Source organism: Hippocampus comes, unplaced genomic scaffold, assembly GCF_001891065.2.
Source record: "Hippocampus comes isolate QL1 unplaced genomic scaffold, H_comes_QL1_v1.1 scaffold322, whole genome shotgun sequence".
NCBI lineage: Eukaryota > Metazoa > Chordata > Actinopteri > Syngnathiformes > Syngnathidae > Hippocampus > Hippocampus comes.
Window position 1 is genome coordinate 598,076 of NW_017805137.1, and position 27,723 is coordinate 625,798.

At 43.6% G+C, this 27,723-nt stretch overlaps 1 protein-coding gene across 8 annotated transcripts in view; it reads left to right on the plus strand.

The window, feature by feature from the left end:
- ntng1a (netrin g1a) overlaps positions 1-27,723 on the plus strand; it is a 60,208-nt gene that overhangs the window by 20,020 nt on the left and 12,465 nt on the right. For all 8 annotated transcript variants that reach the window (XR_002167954.1, XM_019867145.1, XM_019867152.1 and 5 more), the window contains exons 3-5: positions 5,819-6,462; positions 19,672-19,844; positions 26,030-26,056. Coding sequence is in view for 7 of the 8 variants with exons in the window: in XM_019867145.1 (XP_019722704.1) it covers positions 5,819-6,462; positions 19,672-19,844; positions 26,030-26,056 (844 nt within the window). In the remaining variant the exon portion in view is untranslated. The remainder of the gene's footprint in view (positions 1-5,818; positions 6,463-19,671; positions 19,845-26,029; positions 26,057-27,723) is intronic.

Here is a 27,723-nt window from a genome sequence, read left to right on the forward strand (position 1 = left end):
GGGGGGAATGGAAGGCATGCAGGGAAAGAGACACAGTGAGAGATATAAAGACAAAAAGAAGAAAGTCTCCCTTTAGAATGAAGAAATAGACCTTCGGTGATCTGACAGTGGGGCCTGGAGCTGAATCCCAACGACGCTCTGCCCAGTTAAAGATCCACAGAGGGACTGCTCTGTCGAACCACAATATTGATTTTAATCATGTCTTCAAAACGAAGACTTAAATAAATAAAATGCAACTTGGGGGGGGGGGGCGTGGAAAAAAAAAGGAAAACGTGTGAATCCGTAAAATGATAACTAATTGATTTTTTGACACCTCAAAATGACACAATGGGATGCCTCACTAAATGCGGCAAAGCCCTCTTAGATGATTAGAAGGTGCTAGGTTTACATGCGTGATGGAGACGCTGATGTGTACTATTCCTATGTGTGCACGGCTGTATGATTTTTTTTTTTCATGATCGTTTTTAGTTTGTTTTGACTTTAAAATGAGTCTGTCAGTCCGCGCGAGTGTGCGCAATAGGACATTTTGCCTGTCAGTGTGTCCGAGTGTCATGATCTTCCAAGCTCAGAGAAAGTAAAAAGCCCAAGCTCCTTTTCCGCCCCCAGAGTCAGTTAAAGATCCACAGAGGGACTGCTCTGTCGAACCACAATATTGATTTTAATCATGTCTTCAAAACGAAGACTTAAATAAATAAAATGCAATTGGGGGGGGGGGCGTGGAAAAAAAAAGGAAAACGTGTGAATCCGTAAAATGATAACTAATTGATTTTTTGACACCTCAAAATGACACAATGGGATGCCTCACTAAATGCGGCAAAGCCCTCTTAGATGATTAGAAGGTGCTAGGTTTACATGCGTGATGGAGACGCTGATGTGTACTATTCCTATGTGTGCACGGCTGTATGATTTTTTTTTTTCATGATCGTTTTTAGTTTGTTTTGACTTGTGTTTTTTTTTTTTTTGTTGTAAAAATCCTTGGTAATGTCACGAATTGTAGCAAATCCTGCAGAAAGGCACATGTTCCTTTTCCTGTGTCTCCCCAATCTGATTCACTTTGCAACATTAAGTGAACATGACGACAGACTTATGGATTATCTCTCCTTTGTTTATGACGCATTGGATAATTTGAATCCGAATATCAGCGTTCTGTCTTTTTCCTGTGCTCATGATTCTACCGACGAAGACAACAATTCGCCCGTGACAGTTTCAAAACCCTACAAGTACAGAATAATAATTTGAATTTTGGCCTTTGTAACATCAGATTTTGCAGCAAAACTAGAGAGTAAACATTTTTGGCACCGGCATTGATGACGCAGATGTTTTGAAACATTGGGTTGGATTTTAGCCAAGTAGAACGCTACCACTACAAGTAACAGTGGATGAAGAGATGGTGAGGGACTGTTGTGGGGTGATGCAATGGCGGTGACCATTTGACGAAGCCTCGGCTCTTGAGGCTTCAAAAGTGAGGAAACAATTACCGCTTCTATTATCGAACAGGACAGGTTGATTGAGAAAGGTATTCTCTTGGGACACGTATTCCTTTGGGACAGGTATATTAGAAAACCGAGCCACTCCATAAACAGAAAGTGAAAATCGATGTTGCCCTACTATTGCAGTTGGGAAGATTTTCTGCAATTGCTCAGTGTGTCTAAGGTCATTTGTGTCCATTTTATCCACAAGCGCAGGTGTTTTAATGGGGTTGAGGTCGGGGCTCTCAACCGCAAGAGTTTTGTCTCGTCTACAATTGGAGTTCTTACACATTGCGTCGGGCTGCCAAAGCCATGAACTCTGTGCGTTAGCGATGCACTTATCCCTTGAGTGCGACTTTTACAATTCCACTCTCAAGCACGGGGCCATCATCCTGTCCTTCAAACCGTATGATCGTGATACCCCATATAAAAGATAATGGAATGTAAAATGTGTTTTATATCCTCTAAATGCAAAGGGCAGCGGCTGAAGGCTCACTCTACTATTGTTTTAAGCTTCGTGAATCTCCCAAATTGACAGGCACCGAAATAGGGGACATGTACACATGGTCCTGCCTCATAAGCTCCCCTCTGTTTATGACAGCCACACACCCGTACGGAAGGCGGTGAATCAGAGGAGCTCACGCTGTCTTGGATCTCTCCCACTGGGGGCCACAAAACAAAAAGTGAACTGTTGAACACCGAGGGTTGGTGCAACACTCTCGGTCTGTGTTTTACAAAAACAATTAGAGCCATTTCAAAGATTGAACTCAGTCCTTCATCCCGGTTCCATTGTCTGCCGGGAGACATAAAAGGCATTTGAAAGATAAATACCGCCAGAAGTAGGCGTGAATTTCTGGTATGTGTGTGTGCTCCACTACCACCTTGTTGACCGCAGTCCAGCCTGGGCGACCTCCGGCCGACCCTGAACCATTTGAAAATATGATTGTAATCCTTGTGAGGATTTGGCCCGGGTGTCTATTACCACTGTAATCTGTCACAGTGGCATCCAATATTCATTCCACGTCCAGGTTAAGCCCCTCTTTCTGTCTGCACCACCTATCACCATGGGAGAAGGAGCGAGGGAGATGGGGGTGTGGGGGGGGGGGTAGGATGCAATGGCTGATCCACTCAAGGCATGGATGGGAAGAGGGAGAATTTTCAAAACGAGATGGCACGAGATGGGTGGCTATGAGGGAGTTATCGAGGAACAAAAAAGCTTTGTTAGCATTCGTTAGCAAAATATCTGAAAGCGGATTTTTGGTTCACACATTGAAAATGTCATACATCTCAGTTGAAGTTAAGACAACAGAAAACATGCACGATTGCTTACCGTATTCATTGTGAATGAAGAGGCTATCATAAATAAGCAACCGGCTAATTATCCCAATCTTCATCATGATGAAGGTGATTCTCATTTGCATGCCGGAATACTCTCGAGCCACTCGTGTCAGGTGTGTCATATGATGACATAAAACTATTGGAGACCTTTTCGAAAGACTCTTGCAAACCATTTTCCAATGATAACAAAAAACCCAGAGCAGAGGCGACTTTAAGACTCCCAGACGAATGCTTCCGATTCTGCCATTTTAATGAGAAACAGATATTTCTGATTGAAATGCAGAAAAACACCGGCACATATGCGACGATTATGTTGAAAGATGAATCGAGAAAGAAGGACACAAAGGAAGAGAAGAAGAATAGATGCCACAGGCAGGGCTCAATTTGCTGTCTGAGCCATACGTCTGACACATCTGTCACACATAGAGATTGATTTGATTGGTGGGAGCCCATCCATCTTGATGTCTTCTCAGCAGGCAGTAAATTTATATTCCCTCAAGTCCCATCCTCCATCAATGGCTGCAGTGTCGACAGGCCAAGGTTGTCAGCGCCGCAACCATATCTTAGTTTAAAAACCGGACACGGTTTAAAAGCTCAGACACATCTTTGTCTTTCGCTATTATCTCATCCAATCATTTTTGTGGATCTTCATGCTGGTGCATCATTCCAACATGTGAAAGGTGATTTGAGGAACAGCCGTTTGGAATCAAGAGTGTGGTCAAGCGATAAATGACTGTCAAGTTGTATCGCAAGGCACCGCTGCATTTCATATACTCGTGATAATGACAAATTGATCTTTAATCAAACACTCAGTGACAAATGCCCAAACCCAAATGCGCAATGTATCTTCATGTGCAAACGTTTGAGATGAAAATTAATTTCGACAAGTGTTTTGTAATGTGTCTAAAAGCCCCTCACATAAAGAGCAAGCGTTAATCTCCCTCTCCGCCGCCTGAGCACTCCAAACGGCTCTGGCTCTGTGAAGTGCGGCTGAATAGAGTCTGCAATCAAATTCATGAGCCTCTGTTTACGACATTGTTGATTTTTATCCTTCTCGTTGGCCGTTAAATTAGGTTAACAGTTTGACAGTAATGTGGACAATGCGATTGGAATTCAGAGCGGTATCCTGCCAACAACACAACACACACACACATGCACACACGCATGCAGTAGAATCTCTATTCTAATCTGATCAAACCGGTGTGTTGTGATGACATCAACCGCAATTAAGTGCTCCAGCAACCTGGCTTCTGGCTCGCTTTTCTGTGACGGTTGAAACCTCCCCGCTTCTTGACCACCCAACACCCCGGTGGGATTTGTACAAACATCTTCAGTAATTATTGCTACGCTGCGTTCAGGGTGCGGTCAATTATTTCCGCTTGTGCCACACCGTTAATTGCTTAACAGAGGCCTCGCAGGTTCCCCTCCAGTAAAACACAGATGTCTGCCATCGATTTTCATGAGGCCATACACTCAGCATTTTATCTCTTTCCTCTTCTCCAGGTCGAGGTTATTGATCTACATAAAGGTTGTATTTTGAAGCGTGGGAGACAAGTAGCGGCGATAAAATATATTTAACCTGTGGGTTCAGGAGAGTGCTGGACGACTGGCCAAGGTTGCCGAGTTTAACGCGCAGCACATTTTTGAGCCCCTCAGGGCACAGGAAGCGATTATGTTTGGACATATCTAGTGACAATATGTCAGGTGTGAAGATTTTTCAAGATGATAAAACTGCATTTTACTGTGGCCTCGGTATCATTCAAAACACCCAGAACAAATGTGTGTAAAATGTCCATATGGCTCATATGTGTCATCCAGCGAAAACAGCTTGGGGTCAAAATGACCCAAAAGAAAGCAGATGCGTACAACATATGTACGGGACATTAAAAACATATTGTCATGTTAATTTTCTGTTTACAAGGTGCCCTCATAAAATTCGAGAAAAGTCATGAAACGTGAAGACTAAAAAAAATATGGCAATCCTATATTCGGGATGCTAACCAATGAATGGAGTCAAATTGACCCCCAAAAATGTATAGGAGGGGAAAGTGATCAATCCATTTTCAGTATGTGTCAGTGCAATTCTACATTTTTGCAAACTACATTATAAAAGGCTTTCACCAAGTCAGCAAAGTCCCTTGAGTTTTGCCATTGTTCACTTATTCATGCTTTGTATGTCAATTAGGTTTCCATATTTTAGTTGATCTGATTAATCCTAGATGAAATATGTCCGTGATTGGTTGAAATAATTGCTATGTACCCATTAGCGAGCCCTTTACGATTGGCAAGGGGACATTTTACCGCAGTCTTTTGCAACAGCTTTACGAGACACGAACAAATACTCTCCTGTCTTTTACGGTATGCCTCAGGGCATTAACTGCTCTCTTTCAATTTATCTTGAGGGACTTCTTGTTTGGGCAAAATTATTTTCTCATACATGTAGTCTTACATCGAAAGCGATTGAACTTATTAGCTGCGAACAGTTTGCATGTTCAACTTACCAGGAGGCCAAACACACACAGGGCACCAGATGCTGCAGTTAATGTCACACCTTAATGTGCCACCATGAGATTGTGTTAAGACACCTGGGTGGAATTTTCCAGCGCCATCCAGCCTTCAACCACCTCACAGCCATGACTTCCCAGAGCAGGAAAATGCCTGTAGGGGATGGTCGAGGCAGGATATTAATGGGGCCCTCCAACAGTTAGAAGGCCTGCGAGATTGCTGTCTCATTGTCACCTTGCCATGGAGGACGACGAAAAACCCGTTAGCCGAATGAAGCCGTTTCTTAATCTAACTAACTGTTAGCCTGCCGAGATAAAAGCTAACGTACATACGGTATAAATATATTTGTGGAGAAATAATCAATAAAATCCAAGAGAAAACAATACTAGGTAAACACTGCCTTATCATCAAAAAGGGCTTTCACAGAATATGCTTCCATATTGTTGATTTTTTTTTTAATTCACTCCACTTAACATATGATTGTTATTTTTTTTTTCGATTCATAGGAAAATCCCTACATGTGTAATAATGAATGTGACGCCAGCACTGAGGAGCTCGCCCACCCTCCAGAACTCATGTTTGACATCGAGGGACGCAACCCCACGACGTTCTGGCAGTCCACGTCCTGGAAAAGGTATCCAAAGGCCCTCCTGGTCAACATCACGCTCTCTTGGAACAAGACCATCGAGCTGACAGATGACATCGTCCTCACGTTTGAGTCAGGCCGACCAGAACAAATGGTACTGGAAAAGTCGCTGGACTATGGACGTAGCTGGCAGCCCTATCAGTTCTATGCCACTGACTGTCTGGATGCCTTCACCATGGAGCCCAAGACGGTGCAGGATCTGACCCAGCATACTCTGCTGGACATCATCTGCACTGAGGACTACTCTCGAGGTTATGTGTGGAAGTATGACAAAACAGTTCGCTTTGAGATCAAGGACCGCTTTGCGCTGTTCGCCGGTCCGCGACTCCACAACATGGCGTCACTTTATGGCCAACTGGACACCACCAAGAACCTGCGAGACTTTTTCACCATCACAGCCCTGAGAATCCGTCTGCTGCGACCTGCCACTGGAGCCACAATGGTGGACGAGAACAACCTGTCCAGATACTTCTACGCCATTTCTGACATTAAAGTCCAGGGCAGGTAAGAACTCGATGCTCCTGCACTTATTTGTGAGAAAATGATTGGAAAGAATTTTAGCTTCAGTCAACTCTCTGAGCATTTAACTGTGGTAAACATCAGAGGTACAATTCCAGCGGCCAGGTCACCACCGGTCGTAATTAGTCTTTGATTTCTTGCTTCCGCAGTGGTCAGTGGGTCACGTAACGTGCGAAACAAGATGTCATTATCCAATTAACAGTCACAAAAGGCCCCCCTTGCATCTTGAGCACAACTGTGTGTCACTGCGGCGCAAACCTAAGTGGATGTGTTTTACGCCGTGTTTTACACTTTGTGGTTTTTCAATTTGACAGATGTGAGTGCGGTTGCAGCAGTGTCGCGATGAAGATTTAATCACGCTTGCTTGGCTCTTCACACTTGAGAGGCTCGCAGTACAAAACGCGCGGCACGGCAAAACATCACAACAATGCAAGTGTATGCTTGCAGCTTACAGTACGATGTGTCAGGGTCATGCGAGCTGAACGTGGCTCCAAACTATTGTTGTGGCACAACATGGCGGAAGATAGAATGACAACAAATGGGAGCACATCCACAGAAGCATTACTGTGCTTGTATTGAAGTGAAGCAATCGTACATGCATAAGAGTGAATAAGAGGTTATTTAAATGACAATTGGGAATTAAACTGGTCTATTTTTTTTAAACTCCATTACTCTTGTTACAGTCAATCGTGTTAGCCTGTAAATAAAGGTGCATTTCAGTGCATAAAACTAGGATGAAAAGAAATTGTAAGCTCTTCATAATTGCTTGAAAGTGTCGAAAGGTGTTGTTTCTAAATCGTAATGAAAGAACACCTCAAATCGATAACTGTGAGGCAGTTTGAAATTTCACTGCACAACAATGCATCGCAAAAGATACAAGGTCAAAACGATCTCTCACCCCGGTGTCTGATCCCTGTGTGACTCGGGAGTGCCAACTGGCACTGCCCTCCGGCTTCGGACCTGCCTCCTTCACGTTCTCCTTCATATGTGGCCTGCCGTAGTCCATTTTCAATATCAAAATGCATGCAACCACAGCGGGAGGGTTTCAAACGCCACCCAAGGGATACAGGGCCACCCATTCGCATGACCAATCAGCTGAAGAGGGCAGGTTTGAAAAAAAGGGGTCTACCTTATGTAAAAATCAGTACCTGTTTGGCATTAGAACACGGTAACTCGCCTGAATAGGTCGGAATCTACATGATATGACACCGCTTTTTAGCACGATAAATCCGAGCAGAAGAGTTATAAAATGAATGAGATGCATTTTTTTCCCCGACACACCGTAACATCGATGTTAATGGTTGCAAATGTTTTTCTCATTTGTGTAAAAGCAATTTCTGTAACGAGATGAAAGAGATTCAATGTCCATTATAACCGGTGTGTAAAACGTGCAGCCTATTTATCGAACGATGAAGACCAAACCGACGCATCGCTATGGGGCTGTAGGTTTGAGCAATGGCCGCACACTGTCATCGGGCCACGGTCGCTCACCAGCTCGCCGCTGTGAGACTGATGCTTGCCCGAGGAACGTGCGCAACTGTTTACCAAAGGTAACTCGCAGTTCAGCCATAATGAGATCCACTTTAGACTGGGAGGCTTCACTCTCCTCTTTCCCCTCCCATGGCAAATCACCGCTCACCTCCTTTCTTCATGCATCATATACGAGACGTAAGCTCCTTAACCCCTTGGACTACAGTTCTGTGAGACTCGGCGGGAGCGATTTTGCTGGGGCAGGGAGGTTGAATCTGGCACATTTGCCATCCGCCTGGATCAGCAATGAGGAGCGGGGCGGAGGGAGAATTTCCGTAGGAGAGCCCCGAGATTTTCTGGTCTTTCCATAGGAGTGCGAAAAACAAAGAAAGGATTCTAAGCTGTTTTCTCAAGTAGGTCAACCTAGAAAAGGAACAAAGTCCAACTTTGCAGAAGCATGCCCGTCTAGAGGAAAGCAGAAGTGAATGACGGGGGGGTTTCATGCATGATGAGCCTTCGACTGGGCTTTATTACTGGAAGGGACCGTACTGCAGGCACTTGGATTGAAAGAAATCAATGCAAAGAATTTCATATCCAACCAAGCATGTAACCGTGTGATGGATGTGAACAATGCAAGCCGCCCAGCACTTAAATGAATTTGACACCCTTGTAATTTTTATTGTACCAGCTATGCTAAACGGGGGCATGGAAAAAGAAAGCCTGAAAGGTTCTGAGGATTTTCTAATTATCTAGCGTATGACTTTAACGTAATTGCAAAGCCCCTCTTTTCCTACATCTTTACAGTAACGGCAGCCTGCAATTTCACCAAATGACCCCCCACCCCCTCCCCTCCCTGCCATCTCGCCTGTGATCAATACAATGTAATTAAAGCAGAAGGGCCCACCAAAGGATCCCTTCCTCCCTCCCTGTCTCACCCCCCGTCCGTCCCCATGTTTCGCTCTATTTCTTCTGTGCAGAGGACATGTCTCTGAGGGGACTGTGGTTCCCTGTCTTGAATTATACACGAAGTTGCGGACCCTTTCCATTCCTGCGCCTCCACTCCAGGGATAAACAACAATCACGGAGCCATGAAAGAACCAATGCTGATAACTGTAGATTGGATGTTTGAGCACATTTAAATCAAAGCTCTATTGCATCTTTTGATTACAAAAGTTGGCAAGGACTTTTAAAGGGCAAAAGGTACTTTCCATTCAGGTTTGTGCCATCCCTCCAAAACTTTTCTCCCACTGAGCCATGAAAGGATGACGCAGAAGCCCCGTTTCCTGCTGGTAAGAGGACATTTTGTTTCTCTCTGTCCTCTTGGAGGTTGAAATTCAATTTCCACAGCTTACACGTATATATACCCTGTGGGGGAGGGTCACGAACTGTCATGGTAGCCTTTCACCTGGAATATCAAAGCCCCATTTCCTTCCCGCTTTTTCCCGTGGAATGGCAGGTTGAAGCCAACCCCCCCAAAGCTCCTAACGTGTGAGGTTGGAATCAGAGGTGGAATGACAGCTGTGTGCATAGCAGGAAGCCGAGGCAAGAGTGTGTCTGACAAATAACACCTAAGACTCACTTTTTAGGACATTTTGTGTGAAAGGTTTTTTGGGGGTGGGGGGGTTGCATTGTACCGACGTGGGTCAACCACTCGAAGGGTAGAATCAGTCAATATCATAACGTTTGACAAGTCCACCAACCTTTCAGCTCAGAGGAAAGAAAGACGTGTTTTATTTGGTCTAGTGGTGGACCACAAAACCATTTGTGGTTTGGTTTGGATTTTGTAAGGACCTGCTATGCGAACCAAAATTGATCTGGGCAGTTTGGAATGCTTTCTGAAGGGGCATTCTTGTACCTTTGGTGAAAATAGGACAGTCTACTCAGGTGGTACCTCGAACACTTTTATGGTTTGGGGATGAATATGTCCGTGTATGTCTTGAAGCTGAACCTAGTGTAGATTTTCCTTTTGGACAGACGTGGACTGCAGTTGTCTCCCTGTTCTATCCCAGTGTCATAGAAGGATAGCAATGATAAACGATAATCATTGCATTGATTCTGTCCTCACTCAGTTGGTGCATTTTAATCGTAGTCAAGTGCACGCGAGCGCTGCTGGATGTACATATCAGCAGTTTGGTAAGTGATGGCTCTCCCTTAAGGGAGAAACGTAGAAGTCAATCTGCCTTTTTCCCTCCCTCACTCTCTGCTTCCACAGTGCTTGGCTTGCTCTTAGGCCTGCCTGTAGTCGACAGATAATCTATTTGTGCTAATTTCATGTTTCTTCCTGTCCAGTTCCCTGTTGAATAAGTCATTCCACTTGTCTTGTCTCCTTAGTCCATCTTTTTTTTTCCCCCCCTGCACACTCCATCTCCCACTCCCTGCCTGCCACTATAAGCATCTATCGACGTGCTACGCTCTGCATTTTAGACTATTGACAATCAGCAGTCTGGACTAGTCCTCATGTGGGAGAGTGTCACATTTGCTGGAAAGTTCAGCTGAACTGGGCCCGCTAAGGTGGACCATCTGCTTACATCCAGACCGCATGCTATTCAGAGACGTGCAGCTGCAGTCTGATGGCCCACATTCCTTCTTTTGGTTCAGCTGAAGCAATTTGGTCAAGTGTCAGTGAGAAACACAGAAATTGTTTCATTGCATAAATAGCCTTAAAAAGTTGGGCATGACTGTTTTGGTCCAGGCCAGTTTCACTACCGTGTCTTTTTCAAAAAAAAAATTTTTTTTAATCAAAAAAGCAAGCGATTTGTCAAATGTAATTTTTTTTATCCATAATAGAGTTGGGAATATATCCTAGTAGAGGAAATGGATCTCTGTTGCTTCAGGGGACTTTAAATTTGGTGTTCAAGGACATCTGCAAGTCACTTTTCTGTCCTCCGTGTTTAGTAGGGGAACAGGCACAAGGGCTAAGGTGGACCTTTCTGTCACACTCTGTTTCCGCATTTTTTTTCCCAAGCACGGATTCCTTCTTTCCTTTAAAGCCTCTTCTATCTGCCTCTTCCCTGCTTACCATTTTCACATTCCAATAGCAGGATGAACAAGGGAGGATTTTGACTGCTTAGTCTGCGTTTGCTGAGTTGCTCGTTTCCACACACAATACAGCTTAAAGCGATTGGACTGTATTTTTAATATTCCAAACCCAAACAATAGATGGTTTACCTCCGACTGTTTCCTGTCTGATTGAAGTTTGCTACTAAAGCAATATTAGGAGGAGTCCAGCATTGGCTAAAATTTGTACAAACAAAACCTCTCTGCAATCTTTCTATGTGTTATTGCTGTTGTACTTTAATAATGTTTTGGCATAAATCCGTAATAGTCAAATACCTTAACAGGCTCAAAAGCGTGTTCGGATTGCATAAAAGAACAACAAGGTCCAATGGCTTAGAAGGAGAGCAAGAATGGTAGCCGAGAAGGTGGAAAAATCTGAAAGAATCTGCTGTAGGAAACAACGGCCACAACAGCAAGTATCTCCCAAAACCGAGTTGAATGTCGCTGGAGCTGGGTGGGATTCACCGCACGCTCTCTCTGTGTCCCTCTCGCGCTTCCTCAGGCGGTTGTCCAATCGGGCCGCCAAGGAGATGATCCTCCAACGATGACGTCTCATCTCTGGCTTTCGGCTCGTTCTTTACCTTAGGCTTGAGATCAGTGTGCTCCGCAAAGAGCCCCTGCCCTTCCATCCTGTCGCCGCTTCCAGAATCTGGAAGTGACGGAAAAGTCTGCAACAGTTAACTTGATAGTCTGTGACTGGCCTTCCTGACGCTTGAGGAGAAAATCAAAACCACAATATTTCATTTGTTTCAAAGCAAGAGTGAAGCTCAGAACAAAATAATTGCTAACAGCCTTTGCCCGACAAAAGACCTACTAGGAAGGCAAACTGGACGAAAGGCTCCGAAGGGCTTCCACACTCCTTAGCGGGAAGAGCTCATGCTGGCTAACCAGCTGGCCTTGGCTGGAGAGAGTACCAAATAACAACTATATAATCCATGGGGTACATTTTATTGTTCTTTAACTCTTATCAACTGGTTGGACCCCAAAGCAGATTGTGAGCGTTCAAAAGTAAACTGTGCAAGGTTTCGATTTTTTTTTTTGTCAGTGAACCAAATATAATATGAGGTGTTAAAAAATATATCTATCCACTGTTTAAAGTCACATATTTTGGCTTGAAATGTCATATCCCGCATTCAATCCTTTGCATGATCCAGGCAGCAAATGATATTTTTCGGCAAAAATGAATGAAAGCCACGTCCTGCAAACTGTGCGTAAATCGCACCGAACTGCTCCACCTTGAGATCAAATCAAGTTCATTGAAAGATTGATGCCCAAATAAATTCATGCGATAAGGGCCGATGTCGCCGACATTGAACTTGTAAAAGCTGCACTCGCCATGCAGTCCCTCGCTATTCATCACAGACCGGCGGTGTCGTGCTGCTGTAGAGATAGACCAAGCAAAACTACAAGTGACATGAAGATTTTATCAGCAGACGACATGACAGCACGCACAACACCTCAACAAATCCCTTTCCTGCTCTTGGGCGGGTGGATTTTTTTATTTTTTTTTTTTTAATGCTTCTTTACACTTTAATCTCATTCCGCAGCTGGATGTACTGGACGATATGCAATCTTGTGACAGAATACAAATATTATTCCATTGCTGTACCTCAGCAAAAGTTTTATGTAAGCGCATTTCACTTTGCTGTTAATTCTTGCATTTCAATGCATACTTGAATTCTGATACATTTCCCTGATGAAAATGAGTCGGTAAGTAACCAGGACGTGTTTTTATGACTAGTGTTTGCCAAAACGTAGACCTTGAACTACCATACTCCATTGAGGAAACCAAATAAATACAAATTCACTTTAAAGAAATAAAACATTAAAAATGCTTCGATAAATGTAATACCAGAAAATACTTTAGTCCGCCCAATATCAGATACTTGAAGAGTTTTTACTCACGTTACATTCTAGACTGACTGAATGTCTAATGTGACATCAAGTGTTTTCTGATTACATGCATCAATTGCTGGAAAAAAATATTGTGATGACTAGTACATTGAAAAGGATGCCATGCTCAATAATAGTCATAATAACAAAAATGATGATGATGATGATGATAATAATAGTCTGAAGCAAAATCTTGATTCAATAACTAGTGGAGATACGTGGCAAGACTCCCGTTCTAAATTACTGCAAGAAATACATGAAAAGCCAGACAAGATCTCATTCAGTAATGCGTAAACATCAATGTAAATAGGCTAGTATTGCAAACACCTGATGTGCGAGGATTTTGTTTTAAGTCGTCAAAGACTTAGTGACACATAAAGCCGTTGCTGATTCAAGTGTGCTGTTTACCCGACTTATTTATTCCCTATTATGAGAATATCAATGCTACAATGTCAGCATGCCGGTGCCCTTATGCGGGCCGGTGGAGACCTCAGTCATGTTCCCCTCGTTTATTTACTAACTTCACACAGCATGTGGATTGTGCAACAAGATGGAAATACAAGAAGAATCTCCTGTATGGCAATATGAAAGAGGCATGTTTTCTTCTCTCTCTCCTCTGGGGAATCTGAGCACAAATTGGCCACTGCGGGGGAAAGCAGGTGGCCAACTTAAGAACTGTGAGAGTTCAGTCTAATGACACAGTGGAGGCACTTCAGGAGTGTCTTCATGTCAACAAATTGTTTTTTAAAATGTTTTTAAAGGTGACATTTGAAGGTGTTTATTGAAAAGGAACCGCTTACTTTTCTTACTTTATGTTCAATTTCATTCATGCGCAGCGTGTGGTTCCGGCTGCCGTTGTTGATTAATGTGCTCTAAAAATAAAGTCCAGTTATTTCTTTCTTTTTGCTAGATAGGTCAGAAACGATACGAAATATCGTAAGGAGGTTGCTAAGTTGATAAAACGGAAGACTCGTGCACATCCAAATAAAAGCACCTCCAGGTGAGGGCGACAGGATAAGATGTCGAGTCTATCTCCTTTTCCATCCTGTATATACGATAGAGGTCAATGTATTAGCATAGAGAGTAGGAGACAATGTTGTTAATACTAACACACATTATGTGTTTCTTTTTCTAGTCTTAAGTTGAGGCAGAAACATTCCGAACCAAGGTTGTCGGCTGAGTCATCATGCCCTTTCTGTTTGCATAATTCGTCCAAATGCGTGCAGCCTCACACATGCGCATGACAACAGGGTTGATGTGCTCCCACCCTGAATTTCCCAAGCGAGACATTTGATTCTGAACTGGAGACGACGCCGGCTGATGAATAAAAACTGCTCGGTAATGGGAGCATCGAATCATGAAAAGCGATTCAGAGTTAGCTTCTCGCACAAAGCCAGTGAATGCAGACGCTTATTATGTGCGGTCATCCGACGGCGCGTTAGCCCTTCAAGCATAGCAGGCGCAAACAAAAGAGTGGCAACTGAGAAAAGAGGAAAAGGAAGGACAGTTGGGAAAAGAAAAGTTGGGTTTGTCCCCCCCACCCCCACACACATTTTTGGCTTTTGCTGTGGAGATGATTATGTTTGTTTTTTTTGTTTTTTTTTTCATGCTGAAGATGAGTTAAGGGATAAAACCTAGTATTATTTTCTTTTTTGTATATTTTGATGGCAAATACATATCTTGACTTGAAGAAATCTTTATCTGAAGCACTAAGGTAAAAGGCCCTTTTTTTAAACATATTTTACATTTTAGTGCAGATGTCACATTTGTTATTTAAAAGCGATTCAAAGAAATTCTTTTTACATTTTTTTAATATATATTTTTTTTTTTACATTTTCTACAGTCGTCTGATATGAAATGAAAAAGAAATTCATGGAGGATGTAGTCAGATTAAAATAAGAGTAAAAAACAATAAAAGTGAATTGCGGTGCTTACGGGGGCCGACGACATGCGTCATTTCATTTGTTGCAATGGGCTTGTCTTCTCTGTTTCGAAGCACTAAAACTGTTTAGCTCGACGCCGACCTTCGATTTATTGCCTCATTCCTGATCAGCTAAATCTGCAAGTTTATATTGCTCCGCCATATTTGACCTCTTACAGGGAACATTAACAAGCAGGTGTCAGCAGCAATAAGAAATGCGGCTCGTCGTACATACACCTCTTTTTCATCAGTTCATGTCATTAAACACAGGGAAAAGAAAAACCTCCTCTTCCTTTCTTTTTTCTTTTCCTTTTCATCAGAGCGGAACCATTAACGGCTGCTCTATCAAGGCAGGTACAAGCTCCCACGGTACCTCGCGCTGGGATTAAGAGAGGTGAGACATGTTAGGGGAGCGGAGAGTTCACCTCTCCGCTATCTGGGAAACTGCCAACATTTTCTGCAATTACAACTGCTCTTCGGGCCCCGCGGCGGGCTCCGGTTTTGGACCCTGGTGGCTGTTGCCATGGGAAAAGTCTCGTCCAGACATCAGTATTAAGTGACAGTAAAACGCTTACCGGAGGATAATGGCTGTTCACTTTAGCATAGAGTCTCTGAATGTTTTTGATGACTATATTAAAGGGCTTGGAGTTGTTTCTATTATTCATAGGATAGACTGTACACTACTCGCAGAAGGTTCGGTTGTCCTTCCACCGATGGAGTTTTTTTACTTATTCGCTTGTCACTCGATGCACAGCAAACAGCCGTATCGGCGAGGCCAACATATTGACGATGTTGAGCTTCTTTGGCATGTCACAGGTAGTAAACGCCTTCTGATCGACTCAAGCTTCGGTCGCGTGTCCAACAGGATACATTTGTTGAGGCTGCAGCCTTGATTGATGAGCGGCACAGCTTGATTGATGCGGGGGAAGCGCTTTGTTTCCCTTCATGTCGCAAGCCAACAAGTTGTTGGCCTGATCAAGTGTTGATATGAAGCAAGAAGGAACATTTTTGTACATTTATTGACATATACTTGAATATATAATGCGAGAATGTACAAATATAGTAACAATATTGACAGAGTTCTACAAAAGCGAAAATCTATCGATCTCCGGCCGACGTATTCACGGCAATAGTCAAGTGACCGAATGTGACCCCGTGTGGTTTCTTTTCCGTTTGTTTATCGCTGACCTCAGCTCAACCTGGAGCTCTGCACGCTTCTTTGCTTCCAAGGACTTGTAGTCAATTCAACCGCCATCGGTGGTGAAAGACCGACTCACCCGGATCATAAAAAAATAAACAGGTATCAAAAATGCAACATTTCTAGTTGGAGTTTGTGGTGATGGAGAACTGCACCGCATCATAGTAAACGGTATAAAGTGTTATTTCTGCTTAGAGCGAGGGCCACAGGTCTCATTTTGATCACAGTTTTTTTTTTGTTTCGTTTTGTTTTGTTTTTTTTTAGTTGGCAGGAAAAGCTACAAAATTGATTTCAAAGAAACGTCATTTTGGCGCAGATTTTGGCACCTGTTGAAGTCAGCTGACGTTGTGGTCCAGTAAGCTGCATTCAATGAATAAACGCGAGACAGAGAGAAATAGCTTTTAGGTGAGACCTGGCGGCGGCGACCGACTGATGTGACTGGTGGGTGTATCGTTTTATAGAATATGAAGCGGCACTGCCGGGTCTCAGATTTATTTGCGCTATATTTTCATATTCAAGTCATTACTTGGCAAGAAGTCTCTCCGGTGCAAGATGTTTATTCTCTTAATGAAAAATACCCGCAGGTGCTGCCTAAAAGCCTGTGGAAAGAGTGTGTATTATTTCATGTTTACTACCTGTCTATAACATCGCAGCACCCGTCAGTCGTTTCATATTTACTCGTGTTTGCTCATGACAGTAAACAGAAGTGGAGAGTGAAGATGAAGAACTACGCGCATTCTGCATGCCCCCCCCCATCCCCCCACTTGAATGCTTGAGAAAGGTTGGGTGAAGAAGGATATCATTATGGCAGGTTTGAGGACTTAGACCCATCCCGAGGGGAAATGGCGCTTCCCACAATGCACCGCGGGCTGGTGGTGAGCGGTGGCGAAGGCAATTACCAGGTAACGCGGAGCAGGACACGGAAAGCAGCTGCGAGCTATGCGGCGCAGTGGGGGAAGAGGGTTGTGTATCGAAGAAGCGGAGTGTGTGTGTGTGTGTGTGTGTGTTTGGGGAGATCGAAGGGGGTTGTGTATCGAAGAAGCGGAGTGTGTGTGTGAGTGTGTTTGGGGAGATCAGCTGAGACAAAAATAGTGTTCTGTGTAAGTTCCTTTGGTGAGACGCAATTATCTCTTCCACTGTTGACAAATCACGTGAGCACACGCCTCAAGGTCATTTCATCAGATATCTTGTACCTCAGCCCACCTTGTGTGCTTTTGCCTATTCAATCTGAGGGGGGCGAGGCGGGGAGTACAAAATTGTATTTTTCGAGGTAAAATGTTTTGTCACTGTAATAATACAGTACCCTCAAAGCTGGCGCTTGGGTAACCTTGACAGTCGTCACTTTTGACCCTGGAAGAAGAGGTACGCCATAATCGAGGAATTACTCTAAGTGGACACAAAGTGGAGGCTGTACCGTGTTAGACTCCAATTATATCCTGATTTCGCATTTACATGTCACAACAGTCAAGTGACAACATGTCAAGGAGCAACGCATGTCGGCAACCGCTGTTGATGATTTTGCGTTGAGGAACTGAATAGCCACTATCGGGTGCCAGTGGAAGCAGCGGTATCACAAATGATGACATGCATGAGTAATTGTCCTGCGTTTGGATGCCGGCACCTCACTGGATATCTGTACGTTCGGAGGCCAATTTCGATCTGCGCCACGGTGTGCATTTGACAGCCCGTGGGCCAAACTGGCAGCCTCCGTCACGATGCCGCTGGCGCAATCGTCTTTCGGCTCCGATTAAAATGTCAGTGATGTTGTAATAAGCGGAAGCTTTAACCACAGAGGGCTCAGCGCACACAAACACATACTGGCAATGATTGAACGTCCCCTTGTTTTGTTTTGTTTTTCTCAACGCGGCTGATCATTTTATAAAAAGCACGAATAACTCACTGATCCTCATTCGCTCCGCACGAAACCACAATTTCAACGGACCGATACGTTCATTTATAACGTCGCACTCTACTGTTTGTCGCCCGTTGCTCCGAATGCCGTTTGCTATTGAGGGTATTTGACTGACCTGAAAGTTGCTAATCCCACTCAAAAGACACGCCGCTAATTCGGGGTAAGTAGGAGACATTGAATCTCAAGAAGCGAGTGGTTTAAGACTCGGCTTTTCCTCCAACTGTCATGTGGATTCTGGCTTGAGGCTAAGCTCTGGTAAATAAAGGGTGAGCTAGCTGTCACCGGAGGTTCTCGCGCTGACGTCGGCGACCACTGTGGGGCTGTCCGTGTCATCTGGCCCTTCAATACCTTCATGAACATCGCCATCTGGAAGCCTCGGGAACGAGTGCCCGACATGCCATTCACCTCAAAAGCTGAATGAAAGAGCACATTCAAACGAGACTATGAATGTTGCCATCGAGCCCGCCTGAGGATTTTTCTCCTGAAATAAACGAAAAACAGGCACAGTTCAAATCTACAGTGAGTCATGCTGGGTGGAAGTCGCAGCCAGCATTGCTGTTGGATTGTGAGTCACAGTCAACTTAGCGACAATGAATTATCTTTGAAAAAAGAGCCATCCTTCTGCTGAGCTTTTGCATATCTTTACATTTTCCCTTCATGTCTACTTCTGACTGGCCATCTCATTGTTGAGGGCTGCGGGATGGAGCTGTGGATAGCACAGAAACTTTTGAATGTGCAACGATAGTCATCACACATCACGGAAATTAACGTGACCTTGAACCAAATTTTCCCCGCACGGTCTTCTGTTATTTGTGTCGTGCTCTTTAAAATTCCGATCTCAATTGCTTTTTGCAAGTGCACACTTTTGAGGCACCCTAAAACCGAAATGGAACATGTCAAACAATTAAACGACAGAAAAATCAAGAGTCAAATGCTGGGTTTTTTTCGATGTTTTGAGGGGATTGCCAAATGCTTAAAATATGTTCCCGCTTTGTAGCGGTTGATGTATTTTCTGCGAGTACATCACGAGGCGAATGATGGCGCTCATTAATTAAAGAAAGTAATGATATCTCCGCAGTGCTCTCCAAGGGACGGGCGAAAATGAATTTGTCGAGTCCATTGTTAAATGAATGTACTGTGAGCCGGGTGCGAGTGAGGATTTAGTGCACCTTAAGGGAGTCCCTCCTTCCATACCGAAAATATGCCTCTGAGAGCTCATCTCATATTAATCCCTCACGGAAAGTGTAGATGTGGCTCCACGCTGCCCGCCGGCTAACTTTGAGCTATTCATTACCTTTTCAGAATTACGAGCTCCTCGCTTTTATTCTCGCCGTGTCTGTTCCGGTGTTTCACTGGGCTTGTGTTGCTCAGCCTTTTGTCCTTCTGCCGCGCCCAATCCCCCAACTATCGGCGGTGACCTTGCACCCGCCATGCATCCTCCTGTGGGACAATTAAACCTTAGCGAGAACAGACGGAAAAAGGGATATAAAGAAGCCAGGTTTTGTCTTTTTTTTTTTTTTTTTTGACTCACCTGCCGCCTTTGAATCCCTCTTGAAATCTGAGTGGAGACTGTTTTATCTGCTTTATGTCGCCTTCAGCCAAGGACATGCGGACCTCCACCTGGATTGTCTGACTATATAAAGTCCTGAAGTGGAAATTTTACTCATGTTGACATGTCATTTTCAACCCCGCCCCTGTCTCTCTTACCCCCCCCAACACACACACACACACCATTTTTGACAGGTGCAAGTGCAACCTTCACGCCAACAGCTGCGTGTTTGACAAAGAGAAGCTGAGCTGCGAGTGTGAGCACAACACCACCGGGCCCGATTGTGGTCGCTGTAAGAGGAACTACCAAGGCAGAGCGTGGAGTGCCGGCTCCTACTTGCCCATCCCGAAAGGCACTGCGAATATATGTGAGTACGCCCACACACTCGCACGGCTGATTAGTAATAGCGGAAGGGTCACGTCACAGGTTCTTTGACAGACAAAAGGCGGATGGAAAGTGAAGACTTTGGGGTGCAGACGGCTGGCAAGAATTGATAGCCAATTAGCAGCATTCCGCAACGTCATCTTTTGACATCTGACGCTAACAGTTTGAAAAGTGAAAGAATGACTTATCTGAGAGCGCTTCAAGGTAACACGAGGCAATTAACACAGTTTCAAAGGAAAATGTAAATTCAGGCTTTGTTTTTTTTTTTTTTTTTTAAAGAAATGTGTCAAAATTGACTCCGGTCTACAGTTACATGCGCACTTTTTAGGGGGAAGAATGGACACCTATTGTCAAGATTATTCACGTAAATTCAGGCTTTTTTTTTTGTTTTATTTTGAAAGAAATGTGTCAAAATTGACTCCGGTCTACCGTTACATGCGCACTTTTTGGGGGGAAGAATGGACACCTATTGTCAAGATTATTCACAAAAATTAAATAACATCACCCTACATTTTTGTCAACACAAACAATAATGTCAGCAAATCGTGTAACTTGAAATATCGTCCTAAAAACATTTTAACTCGAGCAACTATCTGTGCATAGGATGAAAGGCCCAGTTTTCTAAGAGAGAGTCTGTGAGTGTTTTTAATTTAAAAAACATAATTAATTCAAATAATCGTTACTGGTGAACTTAATTTGACTTCCAATTGACGTTTCAATCTAATTATTCAATGTTTCAGAACATTTTGCACGAAAAGCAATTCACAACAGAAACTTCCAACTTGTCCGCGTCTATGCCTTTCTGTGACTCTTCCGGTCTCTGTATCGCTGTTGTAACCTACTGGTGACATTCTCTGTGACACTCAGAGGCAACTTCCCTCTGAGAAGCCTCGTCATGGCGAGGTACCGGTACTTTGATCAATTCTTAGGTGTCATCTTGGTTTCGGGATGTCAAAAAGTGAAGCGCATGATGAGCAGGACTGGATGATGACAACCAATCATAATTGAACTAGGAAATGTACTGGCCCATTCGTGGATCAACCACTTTAGTTTTTTTTTTTTTTGTGAAATGTTGCCAATTAGCTCCTTGGTAGAGAACAGAAAGTTGTGCCAAAAGCACTGAAACATTGAACAGTCGAGTGTTCGAAAGTTTCAGGAAGGTCAAATTCGGTTCACCTGTAGAAGAAATTGTGCATTAAGATTTTGAAAGAAATTCAACCCCGAAGCCCCACATCCCAAACTTTTTGTGATGAGCGCATGCTCTTGTTGCCCACGCGATGTAGTTCGGCGACACTTAAATGAGATGCAAATGACTTGAACTTTATTCATTTTTCTTATCAGCCACTGACCCACAGACTAAATGCTACTTAATTCATTAATCAACTGCGGGAGGTCGTACAATATCGTACGTACACATCGCCCATTGCCTTTCAGACATCCGGATAAACTATAAGGTGCATTTATATGCTTGAGCGCGCCGGTATCCGTTTGAAGCTCAAGTTTTATCCGGCTCCTTCACCTTATTGCATCTGCTGTGATTTCTGCATTCATCACCGGTGCTCGAAGGCTCTTGGCCGCCGACCTAATGACTTATTCTCCCTCCCAAGGGATCCCTGTTATGAGACTTGGGAAGGGTGAGTGAAATAGCCCTTCCTAGACCCCAGACTGACAGCACATTATTAAAAAAAAAAAAAAGTGTCACACATCCTTTGGTTCACCTAGGCACACAAAGACACATATTCATAACTGAGACACATTATGCATTCCCTGCAGGTGACTGAGCACATCTTTATCCTTGATTTCAGGCAAAATCTGCATACAGTGTGTACAAAAAAAGTCTACACACTCTGGTTCGAATATTTATTAAAAATACGAGACCATGAAAAATCTTTTCAAAAATTTTATGTGACCTCATCCTGTTCAACTGCATTGATTTTGGGGGTTCGCTTTCTATCAAAAGCCTCAAGGTTTTTGACATATCTTGCCACCATTCCGTGTGGACCAAAAAAATGTGAAGAAGAGAGGAGATTGTTGTCAGAATAACAGCCAGGGTTCTGCACTCCATTCATTATGCTCTACCAGATGCTGCAGCTTTATTTTAAGTCCTACAAAGAGCTGCTGATCATGGAAATGTCACCAAACGCACTCACCTATTATCATGGGTGCTAACACATACGGTACAGTGTCATGCCTCGCACTCATTAAAACAAGCGAACAACCACACACACACACACACACACACACACACACACACACACACATGCACTGAATATTTTGCTGAATCTCTTCTGCACAGTGCGAGTCTGTTTCTGTGCCTATTTCACTCGAAGGAGCAAATCCCCACGGGATCTTCTAATGTTGCCGTAAAATAAATCTCATTCTTCGGGAGCACTAAACAACCATTATGCAAATTGTCCTCCAATATCACTTCTCCACGACAATACCGCGAATTACATTCACATTTGACTCGAACACCTTAAAAGTCTCTCGTAATATGATTTTACTCACTCCTTCCTTGTTTTTGTCGGCCTAATGCGGTCGTGCAATACAATCACGTGTTGGCCAATTGCACAAAGTTGAATGTTCATCACCTCACTGTACAATTCATTAACTGCAATATAAAATATCTCGTTTTATTGCCATGTAGCTGCGATGGTAATCTTTCTTTTTTTCAAATACTTATTTATTTATTTATTTTTTAATCTTCAGATTCCATCTCCCTACTTTTTCTCCACCTGACATGCACGTCATTCCATCATAGAAATCTTGAACGACGCCTCGGGCGCTCAGAATATAAGATGAAGCCTCAATTCAGAGCGACGCCTTTCGATCAAATGAGCGAGGCGGCCACCTCAGTGAGCCAATGTGTCATTTTGCTCTTTCTTGTTGCGCGCCTGTGCCGGTCTCTCCGTTGCTGGCCTGTTAGCTGTTATTACATATAGAAAACAAACTGTCAATAACACTCGGCAAAGTACAGACCACCGCTATAGATGGACTCCTGTGTTCGCTGATGAATGGTTTACTATTAAAAAAAAAAAAAAAAAAAAAAAGAAGGGAGGGGGAGTGGGGGGGGGGGACATTTGTAAATATTTGATTGACAATTCCGATCAGCATCACAACCTAATTTATTTCCAGTTTGGAACATGCGGACATGAAGGATGGAATTGTTTAGTGTGCGCGACAAAGCTGTGTTCCCCGTAGCTTTATCAGAGAACATGTTTATTATGGGCTTGATATAATTTATTATTAAGGTCACCGCGGTGATCTCAGATGGATGACTGCATAAATGTGCAGAGCCTGTGAGGCATTAATTTCTCTCATCTCTGGGAAGGGAGATTTATATTAAAATGACTTGACGTTACCATTCATGACTCAGCCTGCCGACCCTGTATGTGCGCGTCTGTGTATGTGTGTACGTGTGTTTTTGTGGATGGGGCGGGGAAAGGGCGTGGGGGGGCTGGAGCATGGGCTACTGACCCCCACATGGTCATAGATCATTTTCAATGAATCGCACGCCCTTCACAGATCATGTTCAGCGACTTGCAACCGTGATCCCGACATCGCTCGTAAAAATCAATGAAGCGCACGGTCAACATGAGCTGCTAATGCTCTTCCGGTGTGATAGGATAAAATTAGATTGCCGCCGTGCCCTCATCATGATGGCGCTGGGCCACGTGGACAGGATAGGAAATGACAGTGATTGAAAAATAATGGAATGGCTGCGACAGTGGATCTTGGAAGTCTGTTCAAACCCCACAGGTTGTTCATAAAGGGGTGAATAATTGTGCTGACAGCCCATCGGGGCTCCGAATCGTATTAAATAGGAAGGAAGCGCGTCAAGTATGTTTTGTTAATGAGTCGCCAGTTTCTAACATTTATTTGTGCCTTTTAGAGCCGAAAAGCCCGGTTTCTCATGACATTCCCAATGGCAAAACTGTTAAAGTTAAAGTTGTCTGAAAAAAAAGTTGTGCTTTTGCATGTATGTACTATATTATATAAAATGTGTGCATCTGGCTACTCTAATGGAGATTGAATATCGGTTTGGATATTTGTAGAGTGGACATTGCGGTGCACAGTGATTTGCTGAAGATGTGATGTTTTCCTTGAAGACGAGGTGTTTATTGAAGTGCACAACGCACTCTGCGATTAATTGCTTCATTGTGCCTTCATCGCAGCATTCTAATCGACAGCTCGATCCACGTTGAGGCACTCTCATATTTCCTCGCTGAAGGCAAAGAGCAGTCGTATCGCGTTGGCAGACGATATTTTATTCTCTATAAACCCCCTGATGACTTTTTTTCTACTTTTTCCACTCAGGCTGTGAACTTTTGCGCTTTGTGATGCTCATTAACAAGAGCCAGTCTTCCGGTGTTAGATTCACGGGAGTGAATATCCACCTTGGAGTACGTCTAGATTGAGTCTGTCGGTTTGTCCACATGGCCATATTTAGCAGCACAGACATATTTGTTTTGTAGAACAGAACAACCTCTTCTGTGTAAAGTCGCACAGGTGACCTCGTTTTTCATTTTGGTTACATTCTTTCACATCTATGATCATTTGTTTATTTTTTTTCCTCCCATTCATCTTCTAGAATTGTTTTATTTTGTTTTTACCAATGTGTCTTTTCATGACTTTGTGGCATGACTGGAATTTTTTCATGTCCAATTCTTGGGCAAACTTATGGAGTGGTGCAGTGATGGATGAACGACTTCCGTCATTAATCAGGGAGTGCTGGGTGTGAGTCTAAATTAGTGTTTCGCTCACAGAACTATATACGGTGCATTTTTGCCCCCCCCCCCTTTGTGAACATTGAGAATAAAGACTAAATACAGTGAGTCATAAGATTTGAGAATTAATGGTGAAGAATTACACGTTTCATGACGTTAAAAAAACATAACTATGAAACAACAACTGGTGATGAGTTTAAATGTCCAAAGTAATAAAACAAAAACAAAGTATGAAATCTGATCATTTAGAAACACGGTCAGGGTCTGTTTTCATCTATTGGATCTAATGGCTTGTGAATCATTCTGTCGGTTGCTTTGTTTCTCCAAAGTCTGTCTGAGTCGACATTTGGTCACCCTAATTTGCCATCTCACATGTTTTCCTTTTTCCCTTTACGCCGCTCGAACAGCGTTTATTTTGACACTCGACGCTACTACTGCTAAAACTGCACCCTTAAGCACAATAAAGGTGATTATGATTCAGCTCATCCTCGCCGTTGTCCTTCCTGTCTCCTCGATCGCATCTGTGCCCACCCCCCCCGGAGGTCCGGCATCCATTATGCTCCCTCCCTGTGTGTCGGCATGGCGTCCTGCAGTTCACAGCTTACAGGGAACACACACACACACACACACACACACACACACACACACACACACACACACACACACACACAACAACAACACACACACAGCTGATAATTTACAGGACGTCTGGCTAGCAAAGATCAGACACAGTGATTGAATGACAGCAGTTTGAGTCTCCCACTTCCACACAAGTGAACTCTTAGCAACCCACTAAAAAAATGACCGTGGTCATAGCTAATCCAATCTGATCAATTGCTGCGTTGTAAATATCACTTCAAAGGCTGACCTGATTGAAACGGCAAGAATGAGACATCTCAATTCCACAGAAGCACAACCAGTCGACACCCTGAGGTGAGAGGGAACTTGTCACCATGGGAATGAGACACGCTCCGTTCTATGCTCGGTCGCCGTCTGGCACGGTGAGGGACGGACAGGATGAGACGCGTCCTGGCTTCACAGGCAGACTTTTCGCTCTGCGCCGACATTGGATGCGTTGTGTTGCTGAAGGTGTGCATGAGAATTCCGTCTCGCCTTCCTTTGACAAAGAATCGTTTTGACAAAGCAGGGCGGCTCAGAAGCATCTTCAAATGTCTTTTTAACTTGAAAAGATAAAGACACGCATTGTTTCTGGCCCTAATGTGTCCGCTGGAATTAGTTTTTTAATGCTGCTCATCCAAGTCGGGCTGTTGCATGATGGTGGTGAGAGCTGCAACCGATCAAGGGGATTCAAGGATAATTGAATTCAAAGAATAAGAGTGCATTGTAAATGAATGAAATGAAAGGTTGCCGTCCGTGCTTTTTTTTTTTTTTTTCCTCTGTCTGAATTTATGCCCTTGTTTTTCCTCTTCCTCTCTTGCAGGTATTCCTAATAACATTGGTCCTGTTAGTAAGTAATCCGTCACAAAGGAACTGTCACAGTGCTGGATGCTTCGCTCTGCCTATCGTGCCACTACCCTTCACCACACGTCCCTCAAATTGGTGCCAAGTGTTCATTTCTGATGAGCTGCGGTTTAGGGTTAGACATGCGTCGTTAAAAAATTCCAGACCGTATTCAACCTGTTGATGCATCGAGGGACAAACCTTACAACTGTCGTAGAGTTGAGATGAGCACATAAAGTGCGTTGCTAGAGTACAAACTGCAAGATCTCCTTTGCCAATGATGTAGTTGGCCACGTATGTGGCGTGTGCAATTGGAGTCGAACACTGAGAAATGTTTATGCTGTGTTGATTGATTTATTTTCAAATGCATTCCTCCTTATGTGATCGACGAGCCAAAATGAAGGTGTGCAGGTCCCAGCCTCAGTATTTCCGTAGGACTCGCGAATCAATGCACAAAGGTTTGTTCGAGTCATGGTCTGTGCTTTCTCGAAATGAGTGTCTTGCTTCCCATTTGTTTATGATAGCTCTCGAGAGTCGTCTCGCTCAACACGTTTCCTTACCTTTTCCTTTACATTTTAAATAAACAGCATCCCAACTTTATTTCAGGCCAAAGACTTTTCCGAAAGTATGAGGTTGCTTAAGGTTATTTTAATATGAGCTGCGAGGCACTTTGCGCCGGTATGATCACCATCAAGCCGTGCCCTCAGAAGAAGAAAGCGAGAAATAAGGCGTGCGCTCTCACGTTGCCGCCGTCTGCGAGGCTGTGCGATGCAGCAACGGGAGGACTGCGTTGAACACAAAGTCAAAGTGCACTCACAGCCACTCTCCGTCTTTTATTGCAAATCGGAGAGAATATTACCAACGCCCGGATCGGCAGACTGTAGACGAAAACATGTCGGATTCAAATTTTTCATCGGCTGGGAGACGAAATGCAAGGTTCGCGTATGCTGGCCCCTGCAATTATCCATTCGATGAAGTGTTTGGATGCAATTGCATCAAATATATGTCAGTATTATCTTGGCACGAAATGTCAGACACGCGCAGTCAACACAGCCAATAATTGGACTCTTCTTATTTATGTGATACGGACAAAATAGATTCAAACACAAGTAAATGCGCTGGTCACTTTCAGCCTGCAGTAAAAACGGTTACGAGACCTTTGACAAAGTGAATCATTTAACGAGATGATCCATAAAAGCAAAAAAATGCAAAATCTTCAATCATTTTAAAATAAAAAACATTGTTGAAATCAATACAAATAAACACGTCGAGTATGATGGGAAGCATTATTGTCATCGCTAAAATTATTAACCCTTTTATTTTATTTTTTGGGGGGAATGAAAAATATTTAAAGCTTGTCTGAGCGAATTTTTATTGAAGGACATGTCGTGTGTTTTATGCGCCAGCATTGGGCAATCTTCCTGCGGCGTGTTGTGTGAGCCGTAGTGTGCAAACAGATTGTCCTCAGGTGGTTTTTAATCAGGCTTAAGAGAAAAGTGGACAGCACGGTCGTCAGAAATGGACACGTGGCAAAAGACCAATTTTCCGCCGCTTGCCTTCTTTATCACCTTCACTTGCCATTTTGCTCCCCCCTCTGTGCCATGCACGCATATGCATAAATATCTCAGTGTGCGTATGTATATCTATGTGTGTGTGTGTGTGTGTGTGTGTGTG